Below are 22,998 nucleotides of genomic sequence, written 5' to 3'. Positions count from 1 at the left end.
TAACTCTTCATCAGATATGACCAAATCTATCAATCTGAATGTCTAATTTTCTCAAAATGAAATTAAACTCACCACATTTCCATAATAGTTTTCATTTCTTTTTTGGGGGGTGGGGGTGGGAAGTTTCCCCCCAAAATAGCATTTTTGTACTAATTTCTCCTAAAATTGGCATTTTGTCTAATTTAAACATTTCAGATGCATTTTCTCTGTTATGGTCTTTTGTGTTATTTGTTTTAAATTATGCATGGTTTTCCCTGACATATACATTGTTTTTTAAAAAGTAGAATGTAGGACTACATTACAAAATTCAGGGTTTGAAGGATAGCTGTGTTTCTTTTTACAAGTTGTCTTGGGAACCGTAAATTAGATGAGTTCAACTCTGTTTTCATTAAGATGTGAACTGAATTGAACCAAAATGAATTTCTCCCCCATTCCTACACTCTCCTGGTACTGTTGCAAGCATTTCATCACAGTGACAATGCTGTCCATTTACCCAGAGTGCTCCTAAAATGTTATGTCTGTGTCCATCATTAATTTTTAGATGAGGAGCAAAGGGACTGTGACACCTCAAACCACAAAGTGTAAGTCATGCTTCCCACTTCCTCTGATTTTTTTCCCTTCAGCAGAGATACATTGTCTGCATAATGGAACAACGCAACCAGACCAGTATCAAAGAGTTCATATTTGTAGGATTCTCCAGCGATCGAGGCGCCAATTTGTGCCTCTTTGCAGTGGTTCTCTCCATGTACTTCATCACCCTGACAGGTAACACACTCATCATTGTGGCCATCCGTATCGACCCACGGCTCAGCACACCAATGTACTTCTTCCTGACCAATCTCTCTTTCCTGGACATCTGCTACACAACAAGTGTGGTGCCTCAACTGCTGGTTCATTTCCTGACTAGTCCAAAGACCATCTCCTTCAACAGATGCATGGCCCAGCTCTGTATCTCTTTGACCTTTGGCAGCATTGAGTTTATCCTGTTGGCAGCCATGGCTTATGACAGATATGTGGCTGTTTGCTATCCCTTGCATTATAAAGTCATCATGAACAGGACAGTGTGTATTCAGTTGGCACTAGCTTCCTGGATTGGTGGCTTCCTCAATGCTTTAGTGCAAACTGGGTTCACCATGCGCCTTCACTTCTGCACTTTCAACATCATCAACCACTTTGCTTGTGAAGTCCTGGGTGTTATCAAGCTAGCTTGCTCTGAGACCTTTATCAATGAGATCATGCTTATGGTGGCAGGGGTCATTGTGCTACTCATCCCCTGCATCTTGATAATGCTATCTTACGTGTATATAATCCGTGCTATCCTACACATCCACTCTTCAGAAGGTCGGCAAAGAGCCTTCTCCACATGTTCCTCTCACCTGACTGTTGTCACCTTCTGCTATGGAACAGCTGCATTTGCTTATATGAACCCCAGAACAAACACTTCACCCAACCAAGACAAGATGTTGGCTTTCGTATATGCCGTGGTCACTCCAATGCTTAATCCTATCATCTATAGTTTAAGGAACAAGGAAGTCAAAGGAGCCTTGGCTAAAGCAGTAAGGAAAAACGTTCCCACGGAAAGCTAAAGAACCATTTGTAAAAATTTATATAGCAGCATTAAAATATGTACAGTGGTAATCAGATATTTAACTGATGCAAGTTCAAAGTCAAATATAAGCTCTATCTGCTCTTGCCTTTGGGAGGTTGGGGACTGATTTACATATACATGCACGGCTCTTAATGAGTCCACACAATGACTGGCAATTGAATGTTAACATCTGAACCCATTGGAAAGCATGATGTTGATATAATAGAATCATAGAATTGTATAGCTGGAAGGAAGCATGAGGCTCATGTAGTCCAACCCCTTGCAATACAGGCAGAAATCTTTCACCCAAAATCGGACTTGATATAAGCAATGTATGGTGCAAGATTTCAGGGATTCTAGGGACACACCCAGGGTTCATGTTTCCTTCAGGAATGAGGCACAGTGGAGAATGTGGTGTTTTTATGATATATGGTTTATTTACATATAAAGTGGTACCTCGGGTTACATATGCTTCAGGTTACATACGCTTCAGGTTAGAAACTCTGCTAACCCAGAAATGGTGCTTCAGGTTAAGAACTTTGTTTCAGGATGAGAACAGAAATCTTACTCCGGTGGCGCGGCGGCAGCAGGAGGCCCCATTAGCTAAAGTGGTGCTTCAGGTTAAGAACAGTTACAGGTTAAAAACGGACCTCCGGAACATGGGGAATAAGTACTTAACCTGAGGTACCATTGTATATACGTTCTGAGCCTATGACAGATGGATTCACAGCATCGCCACTCCAAAAGGGTGTTGTTTCTCCCATAGCCACAGCCTTGGATTCAAACAGAAATCAGGCATTGCTCTTGCCTCTGTCTTCTCTCAACTTGCTGCTTTATATTGGGTTCAAATCACTGCAACTTTCAACTGTCAACTCTGACTCTGTCTTTCTAACTATCCATGTGTTGCCATTTCCCACAGACGCATTGCTGGTGGGAGTGGATGGGACTTGTAGTTCAATCAGAACAATGTCACTCTGCTGACAGGGGACAACAAAGTATCCTAAGTACTCAGTAACCATCAATATTAAGGGGAAGATTGTTGGATTGCACTATGGGTGAGTGAGTAAATAAACACACTGCCTTGATCTTGATTTTCCTGAAATATTGTGCAAACTGTAGATTAGTGAAGTGCTGAGAATTATGTTACAGATCCAAATCACCCATAATTTCCTAGCCAGATCTAAAGTTAGCAGAGTTACCAAGGAGAGAGTGACTAATTTTATATAAAATAATTTTTATTAATCTTCAATTAATAACATTCCAATTAATAACAAATCATATCTTGCCACATCATAATACAAACAATAAAGGCAATTATACATTCCAAATTAATTTTTTAGAGGTCTTCCCATGTTCTGGCTGTTGGGAGAAAGTTTCTTTCACTTGTTCCTGCTTCCTTCTCTCTTGTTTTCCCCAGTTTCATAATTCTGATCTTAACCCATTGTCCTATCCTCACAATCACTGGTGTATGGCTTTCTATGGTGTTTAACAAACCCATATGTCTATTAATATGTAAGAGGCATTTTATTCACAAAATATCCGTTGATTAATATTCAGTGCAGCACCCCCCCCCAGTGCCCCCCTATCATTCCACAATCTTATCTTCAAGGGCTCTGGACTCTCTTCCAGCTCTCCTTCGTTTAATAAGATTTATGGCACAGCAATTTTCAGATCTTTAAAGTGTGATCATCTTAATAGATGGCCCTGGTTGCAAGCAGGCCCTCAACCTGGTCCACCCACCCTGGTGTCGGTGGAGCCATCACCATTACACCAGGGTGGCACCATGATCACCCAGGGCTATTGGCCAATCAATTTGAATGGTCATCATGGGGAAATGTATAAAAGCAGCAGTGCAATGTGTGCCAAGCACCTGCTTCGCACTGCTGAACACCTGCCCACCCTCCCTTTAATTTAAGTGTCCTTTGGCCTTGCTTTGGACAGCAGTTGGTTGCCCGTCTTGGGTCAGGGACTGGGTAGGAATTTTTCCATTTGGAAAATTGGCATGGGCCACTTGGTTGTTGCCTGCCTCTTGGCAATCGTCACAACTTTGTAAGGTTTGGTGGTTAGGCATTGGCTTCTTGTTGAGGGGAGGAGGGGAGGTCGGCCATCTCCTGTCCTTCCATTGTTCAAGGGTATTCCGTTAAAGGAATCCAGGGCCTAGATCTTGTTTGAAGTCCACTTGAGGGGCTAGGGCCTTGCCAGGCCTCTGGGAACACCAGGGAAATTCAGGTGGGTTCCCCCGAAACAGTCTCCCTTTGGGTGGTTTACCCTTACAGACTTCCTGAAAAGGGGGCAGGAGTCAGATATTGTCTTTTGCCAATGGCTAAGCCAATACCGCTCTCATTTCCTGTAATCAATAAAGCTGTGGCAAAAAAATTGCCCAATGACCTTAAACAAAAATTCTGTGTCTGTGTGAATTTCTTTATGCTAATGGGGGGTTGGCTTGAGGGTCTTGCCACGCAACAAGCTGATGTTCCAAATATGAGTCTTCCATAGAAAAGCAGTGCCATATGGTATATTTCACAATCAGTAATTATTTGGTTCCTCTAGAATTCAAGCTTGCTCCTGCCCCAGGCCCTAGAGGAAGCTCGCAAAGATCAAAGATTCACTCTCACTTTCACATTAATTCATATGTAACAATAATCCATGCAAGCAAATGCAGTTTTGTGTGTGAAATATTCCCCAATTATAATCCATCGATTGTCTTCAGCCCCCTGTGATGGGAGGCTGTTTCTTTTTCTCCTGCACCACAGCCTGTGTCATTTTCTCAACCCGTGCTGCATACATATCTGATCTTGTTTTTGCCAGTTCTAATTGGGGCTCATGGCCTCCTTCCTTGAAAAAGGCTTAGAACCTGAAAGTAGCATTGTTTACTTTTGAACATTCACCAACAGTTATCAATGACTGTTTCAGTAACTTAAAGTGAAACCGTTTATGTTTGGAAATGTTCTGAATGACAACAAAACTATGACTAGAGTACACATGGACTCTGCGGTATTCCAGTATGTTGCTAATCATTTACCCCCAGACACAACAAATTCCACTGTGCTCTAGATGATAGCATCAGAGGTGGGTTCAGGGTGGACATATACCCGTTTGGTTGCATACCCTCCCCACCACACACTGTATCTGTCAAGAGGGCAGTTCTGGATTTGAACTGTCAAGTATAAAAATTATGATGAACCATAACAAGAGAGAGCTTGAAGTTGCCAATCAGAACCACCTAGATAGCAGACTGAGCAGGCGCACACGTGACCTAGTGTCCTCCCCAATATGATGAGATGTCATGTTTCTATTTACATTTTAGTGACAATGCATAAATTTGCATCTATACGTATTAATAACCATATGCAAATTTTATGCAAATTTTGTTATTTTTCTCCCCCATGAGAAATTATTATTATTGACAGTCCAAAAGTGTCAGCCTCAAATTGTGACCACTTCAATATTGCTCAAAACAATTTGTTCAAAGGTGCTTGCATCATCAAACACATTGTTTCAAATTCTGCCCCTTCCCCCAAGAGGCATCACTTTTCTGATCTCTAATAGTGTGAATGAAGAAATGAGGTAATATAGATTTGGAACTAGTAGAAACCCGTCCTAGTTCTGTTTATTCTACTAGGAAACAAATGTATCCCCAAATGAGACATTTGCCTTTGGGGACTAAGGTGATACAGCATTCTGCTTCTTTAAAAATATATAGCACGTTTCTAATTAAAAATCAAGGTGAGGGCAGCCTCCATCCTTAATTACTGCTCAGAAACGCAAAGTATAGCTACCACAAGAAATAATTTCCGAAGCTTATATGCAAGTAAGGAATTAATTATCCTATTCACTAGTAGTTTAACAGAACTATGGAAATTCAAAAGTATGAACAAGAGTTATAACTCTAAAGATAATGTAAATCAAGGCCTGCAAGGACTTTTTAATAGTGTTGTCTTTATATTCTCAAGTGAAGAATGGCTTGGAAATTATGCCCCAGACAATCACAGTGACTGAGGTGACCAAGCAGTGCCTGCTTTGCTAACACAGAAGTTTCTTTCACATTTAAGAGGTAGGTGAGATTTTCTTGATTGTGAAGGGTATCATACACCCTTACTGTATTATCAGGTGCTGAATTAAGTATGAAACAGGGGTGCCAACTTGAAGAAGATATTGTGGGGGCCCAGGTAAGCCCTGCTCCACATACTTGATCACATGACACAGTGCACATACACACCATTTGAATGGGAATGCCTATCAGCTTTGTAGGGGCCTGGCTGTCTCAAATATTTTTTTGTGGGGGCAGAAGCCCCCACAGCCCCTAGGAGTTGGCTCAAATGGTATGAAAGGAGAAGTACAAGTGGACAAATAATTTAGATTTTCTTATTGCATATTTTCAGATTTTAGTAGAATGGGGTTGGCTCTCTCTTTTCCTCTCACTTGGGACTGTATTGTCTTCACTTACAAATGAGTAGCAGCCCCGTTTCCACTGGATGCACAGTGTGTAAGTCCCCTTCAGCACAATTGGTCTTATCTCTGAGTAAACATGGATCTAATTGTAATGTTAATAGAGTTATCGCAGGGATGGGGAACCTATGGCTCACCACGTATTGTACTTTGACACATATCGGCCTTGACCAATGGCCATGCTTCCTTATGCTGAGGGCAGTTGAAGTCACATCTGAATGTCTGCCTGTTCCTCATCTGCAAATGATCTCATAGCAATGTACAGTAGCTGATTTGTGATTAGGTGTGCTGATGAATATTAACACTGAAAGAGTAGTTAGGATGACCAGATGCAAAATAAGACAGCAATACTGAGCCTCTAATAGCAACTAGACCTTATTTTAATCTAGCAACAATTTTGCATGGCTATGAAAGATATAGGAACACTATCCTCATTTGCAAAAAGTTAAACTATTAAATTAAGCAATATTTTAGTTGGTCCTAGAGAAGATGATGATGGAAGCCTCTGTGCCTCATCTCTCACTCTGCAGCACCCAAATGAAATGAGCGCTGCTAGATCCAGGCTAATGGAGAGGCAGATAGATGTGCAGTATCACCACTTGGCTGCAACCACATAAAATATAACCATGACTTGGCACATGTACTTTGCAAACTGTCTTTTTAGAAGAGGGTATATAACTTTTCAGTTAAGACATTTTATTGTACAAAAGTAAATACATTTAAGGATTAATGGAAATTGATTTGTTTTTTTGAAATATTTGCCTAAAATATAAATCAACTTAAAGGTATTTATCTTCTTTTTTTTAAAGTGATTATCTGGCCACCTCCACATTATCCTAATCCACCCCAGCAAAACAGATCATGGGGTTGGTGTTGCACTGTAAATCAATTTAATAGAGTCAGTGCAAAATGTATTAAATAGCTATTAAACACTTTGTTTGTTGATTTACCTACAGTATATAATCCAGTCCAATAATCTTGAAGAAATGAAGTGGAAAAACCAAACAAGTGTGATGGAATTTATCCTCGTTGGTTTTTCAACCATGCCAAAAATAGAGCTGTTTTTGTTTCCCCTAGTCTTGATGATGTACATTGTGACAGTGACTGGGAATGTCCTCATCATTGTGATTGTCATGATAGACCCAGCTCTTCAATCACCAATGTACTTCTTCCTGAGGAACTTGTCCTTCATTGAGATCTGCTTCACTTTAGACACAATCCCTAAAATGCTAGTCAACCTTCTGCTGAAGCATAAAAGTATTTCTTACGTCGGCTGTGCCATTCAAATCTCTGGCTTCTTCTATTTTGGATGTGCTGAGTGTTTCATTTTAGCTGCCATGTCCTATGATCGCTATGTTGCTATCTGTAACCCCTTGCACTATGCCACTGTCATGAACAAGAATTTCTGCCACAAGTTGGTGGGTGGGGTGTGGGTCATTGGCATTCCCGTATCACTACTGCAGGCAGCTTGGATCTTTAGTCTCCCTTTTTGTGGACCCAAAGAGGTCAATCACTTTTTCTGTGATGCGCCACCAGTACTGAAGTTAGTTTGTGCTGATACTTACTTATTTGAAATGCAAGCCATTGCCTCTACGCTCTTGTTCCTCATGTTTCCTTTTGTACTCATCCTGATCTCCTACACACGCATCATTACCACCATCCTCAGAATATCTTCAGCAGAGGGCAGACACAAAGCCTTCTCCACTTGCTCATCTCATCTCATTGTGGTGACATTGTTCTATGGAAGTGGGAGCATTGTCTATCTGAGACCCAACTCCAACTATTCCCCAGAAGTCAAAAAAGTGCTGTCTCTACTTTATGCAGTCCTCACACCTATGCTAAACCCCATTATCTACACTCTGAGGAACCATGAAGTGAAGGAAGCCATGAAGAGAATTCTTGGGAAGAAAATCTTCTCATAGACTACAAAGATGTATTATGGACAACATGGAGATTTCCTAATGTCAGTTGAGGAACAGATATTGATATAGTCCTGGTTGTTAGAAAAAAGAAATATCCAGGCAGTTCCTTTAGACAACAGACAGAAACAGTTTTGGAAGCAGTCAGTTGCAGCTTATACTGTATAGCACCATAGAAACTGTTTTTGACATAACTGTCACAAAGGGCTACCATATGTCCTTTTCCCCCAGGACATGTCCTCTTTTCCATGGGTAGAATCGTCATAGCGATCCATAGTTAAAAGTAGAAGTCAGCAAATGTGTCTTCCTTTTTGCTCTTCAAAATATGGCAACCCTACCAGGGTGAAGTTACCTGTAACCTACATTTTCACTACAGCTAGTCTATTTTTTATATAACGAAAGTAATAATGATCTAATTATGTAAATGAATAAACATGTTACTCTGTGTAATGGTGTGGAAAAAGTCCTTTTGCACTGCAGAAATGCATGCAGATTGCATAAGCTATGTTTTGTGGTTTGTTAAATGATATATTTTCTAAAGGAGCATACTTGTATTTAAATTGCCATACTTGTCATAACTCTTTAGCTTAAAAAACACAGAGGACAGCTAACAATGCTCTTCCAGATGACTCTTTACCTAGTGCACCATCAAATATAAGCTCTCTGCTAGGCTTCTGTTTCTTTCTCTCTTTAATGCTGCTTTCTTTTTTTTAAACATACCATGGTGGTATATACCAGGGTAATATACCACTGGTCTGGGGCCACAGTGGCAGAGCGCAAGAGGTAAGGCGGCAGCTGGCAGTGAGGGAATGAAGACTGGGCAGCAGTGAGCAGCATGTCGCTATGGCAGTGAAGGATGGCAGTGATGGGAGGGTGCCAGGCACCCAGAACAACATTTTGGGGGTGCCCAGGCCCCTTGGGCCCTCTGGAGTTGGCACAAGTGCCAGGCTCTAAGGGAGCCTGTTGAAGGGGCACCTGGTCACACCCCCTGAAAAAATGTGCCTGGAGTCACAGCACCCCCCCCCCCACTGTGCCACTGATTCATGACCTGCCAGTGTCTTCTAGCAAGCAGGGAATGCCCTGCCTTGGCATGGTTCCCATCTCCAAGGTGACTGGCAGAAGTATGGCAGCTGAGCAGGGTGTGTTAGCCTGGCAGGGATCCAGCACTGATAGTCCATAAAGTACTGCCAACCGACACCAGCACACTTAGAGATCTGCAAAGTTTGTGCACTTTGTGTGACAGACCTTAGCAACTCAGTATTTGGGCTAATCTACTTTATTTACTTATAAACACACGCAGAGCGCTGCAACATGGCTCTCTCTAGCATCAGACAGCACAGTCCCACTTCACGGAACACAGTAACACAAACATCCTGTCTAAATCAGTTCCCACTCTGTGGAGTCAAAACATACACAGTCATCATGTGAAAGACATTAATCCCATGCAGACCTCACTGACTGCAATCATGGAGCAGGAATTCTAACAGTAACTTCCGTGCCGGTGGAGGAGGAGGAGAGGAGGGCTCGCACGTGCCGTCCAAAGCCTGCAGTACCTGGGCCTGGCGAGCGAGCGAGGGGCTGAGCAGGCGTTGACTTTTGATTCGCCAGGGCCTCCCGACAGTCTGTTTTTCCTACTCGGGAGTAAGCCACCTGGTGTTCAGCAAGGCTTAACTCCCAGGTCAGTAAGCATATAAAGATGGCAACCTAAGAAGGGGCTGTTGGGTTTACATGTTCACTGGGCTTTCCTGCAGAAGCCAACAGAGAAATTCATTCCGTGGAGGCTGTGGTCAAATGACAGCTGAAGAAATAGCAAATAACAACAACTTATTATTATTATTATTATTATTATTATTATTATTATTATTATTATTATTTATACCCTGCCCACCTGGCTGGGTTTATTTTTTTATTTCTATTTATTTGTATGTGCACACACAGACAATCATTATTATATCATATTAAGAACTGGGAGAGGGTGGCTTTTAGTACAGCCCTCCAGTGTACACTAGTGTCCAAAATTGTGGAACCTTCTGGAAAAAACGTATTTCCGTGGTATGATGGCTCATAACACCACTTTGACTGGGAGTAATACCAGTGCTTTTTTTTCTGTGGGGACGCACGGGGACGCATACCCCTAAACATTTTGTAAATTTAATGGGAGAAGAAATTCACTGTATTTATTCTTCCTAATTTGAACTGTATTTATTTTTCCCTGATGCTGATTTTCTTGAATCAAAATGAGACTTTTTTTAGAAGGAAAAAAAAAGCACTGAGTTATACCATAAAATTATATATCAATGGAAAGATAATTTAATGAAGAATGTAATGCAATAACTTTTATGAAGGATTATTTATTACAACAGCAGTCACAAAGAAGAAAAGAGAAAAATAGAAAAAAAAATGGGATATACTGGTTAAATTGCCATGTTGGCACTTTGCAATAAATAAGTGAGTTTTGGGTTGCAGTTTGGGCACTCAGTCACTAAAAGGTTGGCCATTACTGCAGTAGGCAGTCTCCTAACAACTCTCAAAACTCTTAATAAACTACATCTCAAATGATTTTTTGGGGTAAATCAGGATTGCTTTAAATTTATACTGCATACTTACTAGTCATTGAATATGATTTATATTAGTCTGATACAACTCCATGCTTAAAGCTATTTTCATTGTATTGTGGTTATTTTTATTACATCTTTTTGCAATTTTAAGGAATTTGTGCATGTTTCTGTGTATCTCCACCCCCTCCCAAATATCCCCCTTTTTGTAAGGAAAAACTGAACAGAAGGAGCAGGTTTCCATGATGTACTCTGTACCTAGTTGTGATTCAATTAAGTATTTGCTGTTTGGGTCTGTGCTTTGAACGGCTAAGACTAAGTTATGCATGAACAACAACAACAAAATCCAATACTCTCCAGTGTAGTGTAGTGGTTAAGTGCGGTAGACTTGTAATCTGGGGAACATGGTTCGTGTCTCCGCTCCTCCACATGCAGCTGCTGGATGACCTTGGGCTAGTCATACTTCTCTGAAGTCTCTCAGCCTCACCTCACAGAGTGTTTGTTGTGGGGGAGGAAGGGAAAGGAGAATGTTAGCCACTTTGAGACTCCTTCAGGTAGTGATAAAGCGGGATATCAAATCCAAACTCTCTTTTCTCCTGTTCTTTGAATGGGTTACAATTGAGCTAGCTGTCTGTATGACAAAATCCAATTTCAGCATGCTGTTTACTAGGAGCGGGAACTGTCTTTTATGCTTCTTTTAGACTTTTAGACCACTTTATACATTCTGGTCATGCTCAATCTGTGAAAATTATATAGTACCGGCAATCAAAAGTGTACTAATTTATTTTTATTGCTTCCAAACATTATGATGAATGAATTATCATCTGTGAAAAAATAATTCTCTGTTCCTGGTCTTGGTCACCATCCTCTTAATGGCACCATTTACCTCCTTATTCCTTAAGGCGTAGATAACAGGGTTCAGCATGGGTGTGATGGCAGTGTACACTAAAGCCAAGTATTTGTCACTATCCTGAGTATTAAGTGATTTGGGCCTTAGATAAATCAAGCTGCCACTCCCATAGTACAGGGTCACCACCAAGACATGAGAAGAGCAAGTGGAGAAAGCTTTCTGACGCCCTTCCGAGGATGTCATCTTCAGGACGTTGGAAATAATCAGAGAGTAGGACACAATGATAAGGGAAAAGGGGGTGAAAATAACTAGGACGGCAGCTGTAAAGAGCTGCATTTCATACAAAGAAGTGTCAATGCATGAAAGCTTGAGGAGTGGTGGGATATCACAGAAAAAATAATTAATTTTGTTTGACCCACAGAATGGCAGAGTGAAAACCCAAGCTGTCTGAAGCAGAGACACCAAGTTCCCCATGAACCATGAGAGGACAGTCAGTGAAAGGCAAACTTTCTGGTTCATGATGATCATGTATCTCAGTGGTTTGCATATGGCCACATAACGGTCATAGGCCATAACAGCCAGGAGGAAGCATTCTGATGACGCTAAGAAAATCAAGAAGAACATTTGTGTGGCACATCCAGTGTAGGAAATTCGCTTGTTCTCTGATAGGAAATTAACCAGCATTAGGGGGAGGGTCACTGAAGAGCAGCAAATGTCCAGGAAAGACAAGACCTTTAGAAAGAAATACATTGGTGTGTGAAGTGATGGATCTGCTATGACCATGATGAAAATGAGCATGTTCCCCAACACTATTATTATGTAAATCAATAGAAAGAAAATGAACAAAAACAGCTGCAGGTCAGGATGATTCATTAAACCCAAGAGGACAAATCCATTCTCTTTTGTAACATTCATTGCTCTTGTTTGACTCTTCTGGAAGAAGAAAAGAATGCAAAAGGTGTTAAAGGAAGCTTAAAATAACATAGGTAAATGTAAATGTAAGACTCTGGGGTTGCGGCTCTCTAGGCCGAAAGAGCTGGCGTTTGTCTGCAGACAGCTTCTGGGTTATGTGGCCAGCATGACTAAGCTGTGTCTGTCAAACCAGACCAGTGCGCGGAAACACTGTATACCTTCCCACTGGAGCAATATCTATTTATCTACCTGCACTTGATGTGCTTTTGAACTGCTGCGTGGGCAGCAGCTGAGACCGGGCAACGGGAGCTCACCCCACCACAGGGATTCGAACTGCTGATCTTCTGATCGGCAAGCCTTAGGCTCTGTGGTTTAGACCACAGTGCCACCTGCGTCCCTTAAAATAACATAGGAAGAAATCATTCCAATCAATGAAGCAGTAATAAAGTATTTGCATATTTACTGTAAAAGCAGCAAGAAAGCACTGTGAGATTGCATTTTATTTAGTTAGTATTGTATGTAGTCATCAGACTGTCACAAAGCAAAAGTTTCACAATCTTAGTCAACGTGATGCCTTCATGATGTTTCAGACAAAATTCCTATTAGCCCCAGCCAGCATTGACATGGTTAGAGATTAAAAGATTTGCTGTCCAACAGCATGTTGAAATGACAAGGTTTGGGAAGGCTGCTCTGGAGAACACAGGACTTCTGTGGAGATGGCTTCTGTGAAAGAGATGACAGAAAAGCACTGGAGCTTTGGGCAGCCACATGTTAACAAGTCATTTCTCTGAATAGCCACATCCAAAGATTTCATGGAACAATTGTCAAGATTAGCACATTATCCTTACAACATCAGGGCTGTTTTAAATAGCTCTACGTAGCCTCAGTGATCACAGTGCAATTTGTTCACATGGAGTGACTTATTGCATAGTGGGGCCTTCTTTTCATATTAGCACAAAATTGCTGGAAAAAATAGCATTTCTGCTATTGTGATAAAAATAACCTCAAGAGATCTAAATTAAGTGAACAAAAAGCAAAACAAAAACCCAACAACAACCAGACAATACAGCACTAAATTTTGGTGGAAAAGATGAATTGCAGGATGTAATCACTGTTATTTTTAATGTTGCATAATCCGGCTGAAGTGATTTTTTTTTTAATGCCATTGTATTTCAATGGAAAAGATAAGTGTTCCCTCTGAAAACTGTTCCTAATTAAAAAAAAAGGGGGAATAATATATATATATATATATAATATAAAAATATTATTATTATTATTTTAAAAAGTATGAACATGGTCAATCCAAAATTAAAGGCTTTTCAGTCACACTTATTTCAAGAAGGGAGGTTTAAAGACCATTGTGATTCTGTCTTTGAAGTTACTGCTTAAGACATGTTTGTTTCCTTATACATTTTATCACTGAGAAGCCAACATGATAGCAATAGATGATTAAATCTCACTTTTACTTAGAAAGCTTATTGTGTATGCATCCATGCAGCGTTAATCATCATATAAACATTTTAATCTTATACACACATACTTGAGTAGGTCCCTTTGAATGTGGTGGGACTTACTTCTGAGTAAACAGTAAATAGAACTGCATTGTAGATCACGTTGAAGTCAAAATACAGTGGATCTTTCTATAGAGTAAAACAGTCTTGGTTCTTTCTCTTGTTATTTATTTTTTTTTTTGTAGTAAAGAGCCTCACTTACCAGCATATTGAATGCAAATAAACACCAGTGCAGGAAATGCCAGCTGAAATTTCTTAGTGAAGCAAAATAAAATCTTGAAAGAAATGGAAATGTGGATGGGTCAGGTGTTTCTTTCATGCCCAACTGTTCAAATGAAGAAGGAAATAATAATATAAAATATTTTTTTCTAAAACAGGGAAATTTCCTTTCTTTTCCCAATACATTTCTGATAAAAAAATACTGGAGAGTGAACAATATTCAGTCTCTCTTACTCTCACCACTTTCCGCTCACATATATCATCTGCCTATAGGATGTGCAGACTGATTTCAGAGAAATATCTCAGACTTTTGTGTACCCCTAAGGAACAGGATCGTGCAGGAACCTTGGGGGTTTCTAATAAAGTTTACATCCTGTTCTCTATTAAACAAACTTTTGTTGCGTTTTCCAGCAATAAAAGTTAATTGAATAAGTTATAAAAGTTGTTCAATGACTTCCTCCCACTTTGAAATATCATTTTCAATCCCATTTGTCTTATTTACATTATAAGATCATTTCCTTCTCATTTGTTTCACAACTGTCATCTGCTGTAAGAAACTATGGTCAGTAGCCCATTTTGGCTCACCACTCAGTATCATTCTGGGGAGGTGGAGACTGAATTATGTGACTTCAATTGGACACCTACAATGAATCTGCAAATGTGCAACTGTATGTGCATAGGGGTCCCTTCACATGATAACAAATCCCAATTGCATAAATTTCAGGATTCCTAATTGCATGAGTAGGGCCCCACAAGTGTACCTTTGTAGGTGCAACAGTCTAATCTCCATGCAGAATTTTAAATGAATACAGATACATTGCAGTTGATCCTGTTTTTGTGATCCTGCTTCTAACCCCTGCCCACCCCTTGACATGCAGATCAATGAACTCAACAAGGTAGAGTATTTTTTGTCATTTCATAGCACAAAAGTATTCTCACAGTCCCTTAGCTCCTATTATAGTGCATTAAGTCCAACTGAGCATAGCTCAGTGCTACTTGCAGAAGATCTAAATCTGTGGTATCAACCATTTAGAAAGCTTGGGCAGCAAGTGATCACATATATCAGTCATCTGATATCTCATCCACTAAAAAGGTAGGGAGGTAGCTATTTAAAGCCATACCTCTCTGAGCTCGCTGAGGTCATCATCAATGCCCCCTTTCCCATTGAATTCTCTTGATTTTCCTCAATAATGCCAGAATATGACTGAGAGAAAAAAGGACACCAGATATTCAGGCTATCTTGCTTTTCTTCTTCTTTTATTTTAAAACTTGGGAATGCCTACTCACTCTGGTCACCAAGCCCACCTACCCACCAAACCCTTTGACAACCCACATCCCACCATACCTGGCCAACGCATGCTACTTTTACACCTGACTAAATGTTCTTTCCTCTACAAATCATCCACCCCTCCCCTATCCCCTCACAGCTCATCACCCGCACAGCTTGCCCCAAGCCTCCCCTCCCCTCACCATTCACCCAACTCCTTTTATAAAAGGGTAGGAATTGTGCCCTTTGTGGGCTCTGGGAAGGTCATGGAAGGAGCCCTCCACCTTATAGAGGTATGGTTCTGGGTAGGAGAGGAATTTCTTGATTGTGAAGGGTATCATACACCCTTACTGTATTATCAGGTGCTGAATTAAGTATGAAACAGGGGTGCCAACTTGAAGAAGATATTGTGGGGGCCCAGGTAAGCCCTGCCCCACATACTTGATCACATGACACAGTGCACACACACCGTTTGAATGCGAATGCCTATCAGCTTTGTGGGGGCCTGGCCGCCTCAAATCTTTTATTGTGGGGCAGGAAGCCCCCACAGCCCCTAGGAGTTGGTTCCAATAGTATGAAAGGAGAAGTACAAGTGGACAAATAATTTAGATTCTCTTATTGCATGTTTTTAGGTTTTAGTAGAATGGGGTTGGCTCTCTCTTTTTCTCTCATATGGGACTGTATTGTCTTCACTTAGAAATGAGTAGTAGCCCCACTTCCACTGGATGCACAGTGTGTAAGTCCCCTTCAGCACAATTGGTCTTATCTCTGAGTAAACATGGATCTAACTGTAATGTTAATAGAGTTATCGCAGGGATGGGGAACCTGTGGCTCACCACATATTGGACTTTGACACATATCGGCCTTGACCAATGGCCATGCAGCCTTGTGCTGAGGGCAGTTGAAGTCACATCTGAAGGGGTTCCTGTTCCTCATCTGCAAATGATCTCATAGCAATGTACAGTAGCTGATTTGTGATTAGGTGTGCTGATAAATATTAGCACTGAAAGAGTAGTTAGGTGACCAGAAGCAAAATAAGACAGCAATAAAAAGGTAAAGGGACCCCCCGACCATTAGGTCCAGTCGTGACTGACTCTGGGGTTGCGGCGCTCATCTCGCTTTATTGGCCGAGGGAGCTGATGTTTGTCTACAGACAGTTTTTCTGGGTGATGTGGCCAGCATGACTAAGCCGTTTCCGGTGAACCAGAGCAGCACACAGAAACGCCGTTTACCTACCCGCTGGAATGGTACCTATTTATCTATTTGCACTTTGACATGCTTTCGAACTGCTAGGTTGGCAGGAGCAGGGAACGAGCAACGGGAGCTCACCCCGTCGCGGGGATTCGAACTGCCGACCTTCTGATCGGCAAGTCCTTAGCTCTGTGGTTTAACCCATAGCGCCACCCGCGTCCCAAGACAGCAATACTGAGCCTCTAATAGCAAGTAGACCTTTTCTTAATCTAGCAACAATTTTGCATGGCTATGAAAGATACAGGAACTCTACCCTCCTTTGAACAGGGATCCAGCACTGATAGTCCATAAAGTACTTCATAGTTATGGAAGCATTTCACAACCTAAAGAGCCACTGGCAGCAGGGCATGCCTTCTCCTCCTCCCTGCTGGCTTCCTTTGGGGAACATATAATGCTGTATATGAGACTTCATTTTTCTCCTGTCATGTTCCCCACATGATTCTCCACAGCCATGATTAACTGCTTTATGGACAGCCCCTCTAGGTGAGGAAGGCTCCTCCCTGCCCTGAAGGATGCACGTTGCTCTCATGTAAGTCATGTGACTTGCATGGGGAGTGCACCCCCAAAAGAGGTGCATCCCAATTTCCCTCTGCAAAATGTTAGAGGGCATGTCAAAGGGCAGTGGTGGCAGACCTATGGCACGCTCTGAGTGCCCTTTCTGTGGGCATGTGCGCCAACACCCCAGCAGGGCCATAGCTTCCATGCCAGTTGTGGGGGAGGGGGAGGAGAGGAGGGCTCGCACACACCGTCCAAAGCCTGCGGTACGAGGGCCTGGCGAGCGAGCGAGAGAGAGAGGGGCTGAGCAGGCTTGACTTTTGATGCTCCAGGGCCTCCTGCCAGTCTGTTTTTCCTACTCGGGAGTAAGCCACCTTGAGTTCAGCAGGGCTTAACTCCCAGGTCAGTAAGCATATAAAGATGGCAACCTAAGAAGGGGCTGCTGGGTTTACATGTTCGCTGAGCTTTCCTGCAGAAGCCAACACAAAAATTCATTCCGTGGATGGTGTGATCAAATGACAGCGGAAGAAATGACAAATAACAACAACAACAACAACAACAACAACAACAACAACAACATAATAATAATAACAAGACCACCTGGCTGGGTTTATTTCTTTATTTCTATTTATTTGTATGTGCACACACAGACAATCATTATTATATCATATTAAGAATTGGGAGAGGGTGGCTCTTAGTACAGCCCTCCAGTGTACACTAGTGGCCAAAATTGTGGAACCTTCTGGAAAAAATGTATTTCCAAGGTTTGATGGCACATAACACCACTTTGTTTGGGAGTAATACCAGTGCTTTTTCCCCCTATGGGGACGCAGAGGGACGCATACCCCTAAACATTTTGTAAATTTAACAGGAGAAGAAATTCACTGTATTTATTCTTCCTGATTTGAACTGTATTTATTTTTCCCTGGTGGAGATTTTCTTGAGTCAAAATGAGACATTTTTTTAGAAGGAAAAAAAGCACTGAGTTATACCATAAAATTATATATCAATGGAAAGATAATTTAATCAAGAATGTAATGCAATAACTTTTATGAAGGATTATTTATTACAACAGCAGTCACAAAGAAGAAAAGTGAAAAACAGAAAAAAATGGGATATACTGGTTAAGTTGCCATGTTGGCACTTTGCGATAAATAAGTGAGTTTTGGGTTGCAGTTTGGGCACTCAGTCACTAAAAGGTTGGCCATCACTGTAGTAGGCAGTCTCCAAACAACTCTCAAAATAATAAACTACATCTCAAATGATTCTTTGGGGTAAATCAGGATTGTTTTAAATTTATACTACATACTTACTAGTCATTGAATATGATTTATGTTAGTCTGATAGAACTCCATGCTTACAGCTATTTTAATCGTTTTGCAATTACAGCTAAGAATACTATGTGGTTATTTTTATTACATCTATTTACAATTTCAAGGAATCTGTGCATGTTTCTGTGTATCTGCACCCCCTCTCATATATCCCCTTTTTTTGTAAGGAAAAACTGAACAGGAGGGGCGGGTTTCCATGATCTACTCTGTACCTAGTTGTGATTCAATTAAGTATTTGCTGTTTGGGTCTGTGCTTTGAATGGCTAAGACTAAGTTATGCACGAACAACAACAAAATTCAGTACTCTCCTACTTGGGTCTGTTCTTTAAATGGGGAACAATTGAGCTAGCTGTCTTGGTGACAAAATCTAATTTCAGCATGCTGTTTACTAGGAGCAGGAACTGTCCTTTGTGCTTCTTTTAGATACCACTTTATGCATTCTGTTCATGCTCAATCTGTGGAAATTATATAGTACTGGCAATCAAAAGTATACTAATTTATCTTTATTGCTTCCAAACATTATGATGAATGAATGATCATCTGTGAAAAAATAATTCTCTGTTCCTGGTGTTGGTCACCATCCTCTTAATGGCACCATTTACCTCCTTATTCCTTAAGGCGTAGATAACAGGGTTCAGCATGGGCGTGATGGTGGTGTACACTAAAGCCAAGTATTTGTCACTATCCTGAGTATTAAGTGATTTGGGCCTTAGATAAATCAAGCTGCCACTCCCATAGTACAGGGTCACCACCAAGACATGAGAAGAGCAAGTGGAGAAAGCTTTCTGACGCCCTTCCGAGGATGTCATCTTCAGGACGTTGGAAATAATCAGAGAGTAGGACACAATGATAAGGGAAAAGGGGGTGAAAATAACTAGGACGGCAGCTGTAAAGAGCTGCATTTCATACAAAGAAGTGTCAATGCATGAAAGCTTCATGAGTGGTGGGATATCACAGAAAAAATAATTAATTTTGTTTGATCCACAGAATGGCAGAGTGAAGACCCAAGCTGTCTGAAGCAGAGACACCAAGTTGCCCATGAACCATGAGAGGACAGTCAGTGAAAGGCAAACTTTCTGGTTCATGATGATCATGTATCTCAGTGGTTTGCATATGGCCACATAACGGTCATAGGCCATAACAGCCAGGAGGAAGCATTCTGATGCCCCTAAGAAAATCAAGAAGAACATTTGTGTGGCACATCCAGTGTAGGAAATTCGCTTGTTCTCTGATAGGAAATTAACCAGCATTTGGGGGAGGGTCACCGAAGAGTAGCAAATGTCCAGGAAAGACAAGACCTTCAGAAAGAAATACATTGGTGTGTGAAGTGATGGATCTGCTATGACTATGATGAAAATGAGCATGTTCCCCAACACTATTATTATGTAAACCAATAGAAAGAAAATGAACAAAAACAGCTGCAGGTCAGGATGATTCATTAAACCCAAGAGGACAAATCCATTTTCTCTTGTAGCATTCATGCTCTTGTTTGACTCTTCTGGAAGAAGAAAAGAATGCAAAATGTGTTAAAGAAAGTTTAAAATAACATAGGTAAAGGTAAAGGTAAGACTCAGGTTGCAGCGCTCATGTCGCTCAATAGGCCGAAGGAGCTGGCGTTTGTCCACAGACAGCTTCTGGGTTATGTGGCCAGCATGACTAAGCTGCATCTTACAAATCAGAACAGCGCACGGAAACACCGTTTACCTTCCCACCGGAGCAGTACCTATTTATCTACTTGCACTTGATGTGCTTTTGAATTGCTAGGTGGGCAGGAGCTTAGACCGAGCAATGGGAGCTCAGCCCGTCGTGGGGATTCGAACTGCCGACCTTCCAATCGGCAAGCCCCAGGCTCTGTGGTTTAGACCACAGTGCCACCACCACCTGCATCCCTTAAAATAACATAGGAAGAAATAATTCCAATCAATGAAGCAGGAATAAAGTATTTGCATATTTACTGCTGACAGTAAAAGCAGCAAGAAAGCACTGTGAGATTGCATTTTATTTAGTTAGTATTCTATGTAGTCATCAGACTGTCACAAAGCAAAAGTTTCACAATCTTAGTGAACATAATGCCTTCATGATGTTTCAGACAAAATTCCTATTAGCACCAGCCAGCATTGACATCGTTAGATTATAAGATTTGCTGTCCAACAGCATGTGGAAATGACAATGTTTGGGAAGGCTGCTCTGGAGAACACAGGACAGAAGCCATTTGGAGATGGCTTCTGTGAAAGAGTTGACAGAAAAGCACTCGAGCTTTGGCAGCCACATGTTAACAAGTCATTTCTCTGAATAGCCACATCCAAAGATTTCATGGAACAATTGTCAAGATTTGCACATTATTATTGCAACATCAGGGCTGTTTTAAATAGCTCTATGTAGCCTCAGTGATCACAGTGCAATTTGTTCACATGGAGTGACTTATTGCATAGTGGGGCATTCTTTTCATATTAGCACAAAACTGCTGGAAAAATTTGCATTTCTGCTATTGTCATAAATATAACTTCAAGTGATCTAAATTAAGTGAAAAAACAAACAAAACAAATACCCAACAAAAACCAGACAATACAACACTTAATTTTGGTGGGAAAGATGAATTGCAGAATGTAATCACTGTTATTTTTAATGTTGCATAATCTGGTTATTTTTAGTGCCATTGTATTTCAATGGAAAAGATGTGTTCCCTTTGAAAACCGTTCCAGATAAATAAATTTGAGGAAGTAGTTATTTAAAATAAAAATATACTTTTTTGAAGTATGAACATGGTCCACCCAAAATTAAAGGCTTTTCATTCACATTTATTTCAACAAGGGAGGTTTAAAGACCATGGTGATTCTGTCTTTGAAGTTACTGTCATACGATGGTGCTTAATACATGATTGTTTCCTTATACATTTTATCACTGAGAAGCCAACATGAAAGCAATAAATTAATAAATCTCACTCTTACATAGAAAGCTTATTGTGTATGCATCCATGCAGCGTTAATCATCATATAAACATTTTAATCTTATACACACATACTTGAGTAGGTCCCTTTGAATGTGGTGGGACTTACTTCTGAGTAAACAGTAAATAGAACTGCATTGTAGATCACGTTGAAGTCAAAATACAGTGGATCTTTCTATAGAGTAAAACAGTCTTGGTTCTTTCTCTTGTTATTTATTTTTTTTTTGTAGTAAAGAGCCTCACTTACCAGCATATTGAATGCAAATAAACACCAGTGCAGGAAATGCCAGCTGAAATTTCTTAGTGAAGCAAAATAAAATCTTGAAAGAAATGGAAATGTGGATGGGTCAGGTGTTTCTTTCATGCCCAACTGTTCAAATGAAGAAGGAAATAATAATATAAAATATTTTTTTCTAAAACAGGGAAATTTCCTTTCTTTTCCCAATACATTTCTGATAAAAAAATACTGGAGAGTGAACAATATTCAGTCTCTCTTACTCTCACCACTTTCCGCTCATAGATATCATCTGCCTATACGATGGGTAGACTGATTTCAGAGGCATGTCTCAGACTTCTGTGTGCCCCTAAGGAACAGGATTGTGAAGGAACCTAGGGGGTTTCTAATAAAGTTTACATCCTGTTCTCTATTAGGTAAACTTTTGTTTCATTTTCCAGCAATAAAAGTTAATTGAATAAGTTATAAAAGTTGTTCAATGACTTCCTCCCACTTTGAAATACCATTTTCAATTCCATTTGTCTTATTTACATTATAAGATCATTTCCTTCTCATTTGCCGTTTTGCCGTGAGTTTGTGGGGAGGACCGCTGCCCCTGGAAGCCAATTTTCCACCTTGGGCCTGGGGGGTGGGCCCCATACTCCACCACAGCATATAAGGCTCGGGACATTGCTGCTGCCGCTTTGCCGGTGAGTCTTGGGGAGGACCGCTCCCCCTGCAAGCCCATTTTCCACCTTGGGCCTGGGGGCAGGCCCCATATTCCACCACAGCAAATAAAGCTCCAAGGAAGCCCGGGACATTGCTGCTGCCGCTCTGCCTATGAGTCTTGGAGAGGACCGCTCCCCCTTGAAGCCCATTCTCTACCTTGGGCCTGGGGGCGGGCCCCATACTCACCTCTGCAGCCTATGGGGCTCCAGAGAGGCCTCGGGTATGTGGGTGGGGTGGGTGTTTAGTTGGTTGTGGGAATTTGTTTAATTTAATTATGTTGTGTTTGTAAATTTCTGTTTTTTTATAGTTTTATTGTTCTGTTAGTTTGATTTTTGTATAGGTTTTAATTTGATTTTAAGGGGAGGGGTGAGGGCTGCCTGGGAGTGGGTCCCAGCAAACAAAATGGCTGGGGCAGGTTCCATGGGGGGTGTGCACTGGGACAACCGATCTCAGTGATCATGGGTAGGAGGAGGAGTTACGCTAAGACCAGACCATGTCATTACCGAGGAAGCAGGCTTAGTCGTTGTCTGAGGACTATCCCTGCCTCCAGGTCTGGTCCTGACCGGATGGATACTGGAATCAGCAAGGGATACCCACACGACCTGAAGGTGCTGCTGTTCAATGCCAGGTCAATGATCCATAAAACCATTGTGTTTCATGACTTGATCATGGATGGAGGATTTGACCTGGCATGTGTAACAGAGACTTGGTTGGATGAAGCAGATGGGCCTGTCCTTGCCGCTGCTTGTCCACCAGGTTTC

General features: G+C 41.2%; 5 protein-coding genes across 5 annotated transcripts in view; 3 read left to right on the top strand and 2 right to left on the bottom strand.

The window, feature by feature from the left end:
- LOC310830553 (olfactory receptor 2AP1-like) overlaps nt 1–22,998 on the top strand; it is a gene marked incomplete at both ends in the record, with an annotated part of 456,446 nt that overhangs the window by 376,258 nt on the left and 57,190 nt on the right. The window lies entirely within an intron of this gene.
- Nucleotides 645–1,586, top strand: LOC310829632 (olfactory receptor-like protein OLF3; the record flags this gene model as incomplete). Its single annotated transcript, XM_083708343.1, has 1 exon — nt 645–1,586. The coding sequence occupies one exon, from the start codon at nt 645–647 to the stop codon at nt 1,584–1,586; it is 942 nt and encodes a 313-aa protein (XP_083564469.1).
- On the top strand, nt 7,024–7,984 carry LOC310829651 (olfactory receptor 10A7-like; the record flags this gene model as incomplete). Its single annotated transcript, XM_083708372.1, has 1 exon — nt 7,024–7,984. The coding sequence occupies one exon, from the start codon at nt 7,024–7,026 to the stop codon at nt 7,957–7,959; it is 936 nt and encodes a 311-aa protein (XP_083564498.1). The 3' UTR covers nt 7,960–7,984.
- Nucleotides 11,332–12,276, bottom strand: LOC310830851 (olfactory receptor 10A7-like; the record flags this gene model as incomplete). Its single annotated transcript, XM_083710687.1, has 1 exon — nt 11,332–12,276. The coding sequence occupies one exon, from the start codon at nt 12,274–12,276 to the stop codon at nt 11,332–11,334; it is 945 nt and encodes a 314-aa protein (XP_083566813.1).
- On the bottom strand, nt 18,766–19,688 carry LOC310829696 (olfactory receptor 10A7-like). Its single transcript, XM_083708431.1, has one exon. The coding sequence runs from the start codon at nt 19,661–19,663 to the stop codon at nt 18,884–18,886; it is 780 nt and encodes a 259-aa protein (XP_083564557.1). The 5' UTR covers nt 19,664–19,688; the 3' UTR covers nt 18,766–18,883.

The sequence above is a fragment of the Podarcis gaigeae genome (assembly GCF_964106915.1).
Source record: "Podarcis gaigeae genome assembly, chromosome: 13".
In the NCBI taxonomy this organism is placed as follows: Eukaryota; Metazoa; Chordata; class Lepidosauria; order Squamata; family Lacertidae; genus Podarcis; species Podarcis gaigeae.
Note: the sequence above shows the minus strand (reverse complement) of the source record. Positions and strands in the feature narration are given on the sequence as shown.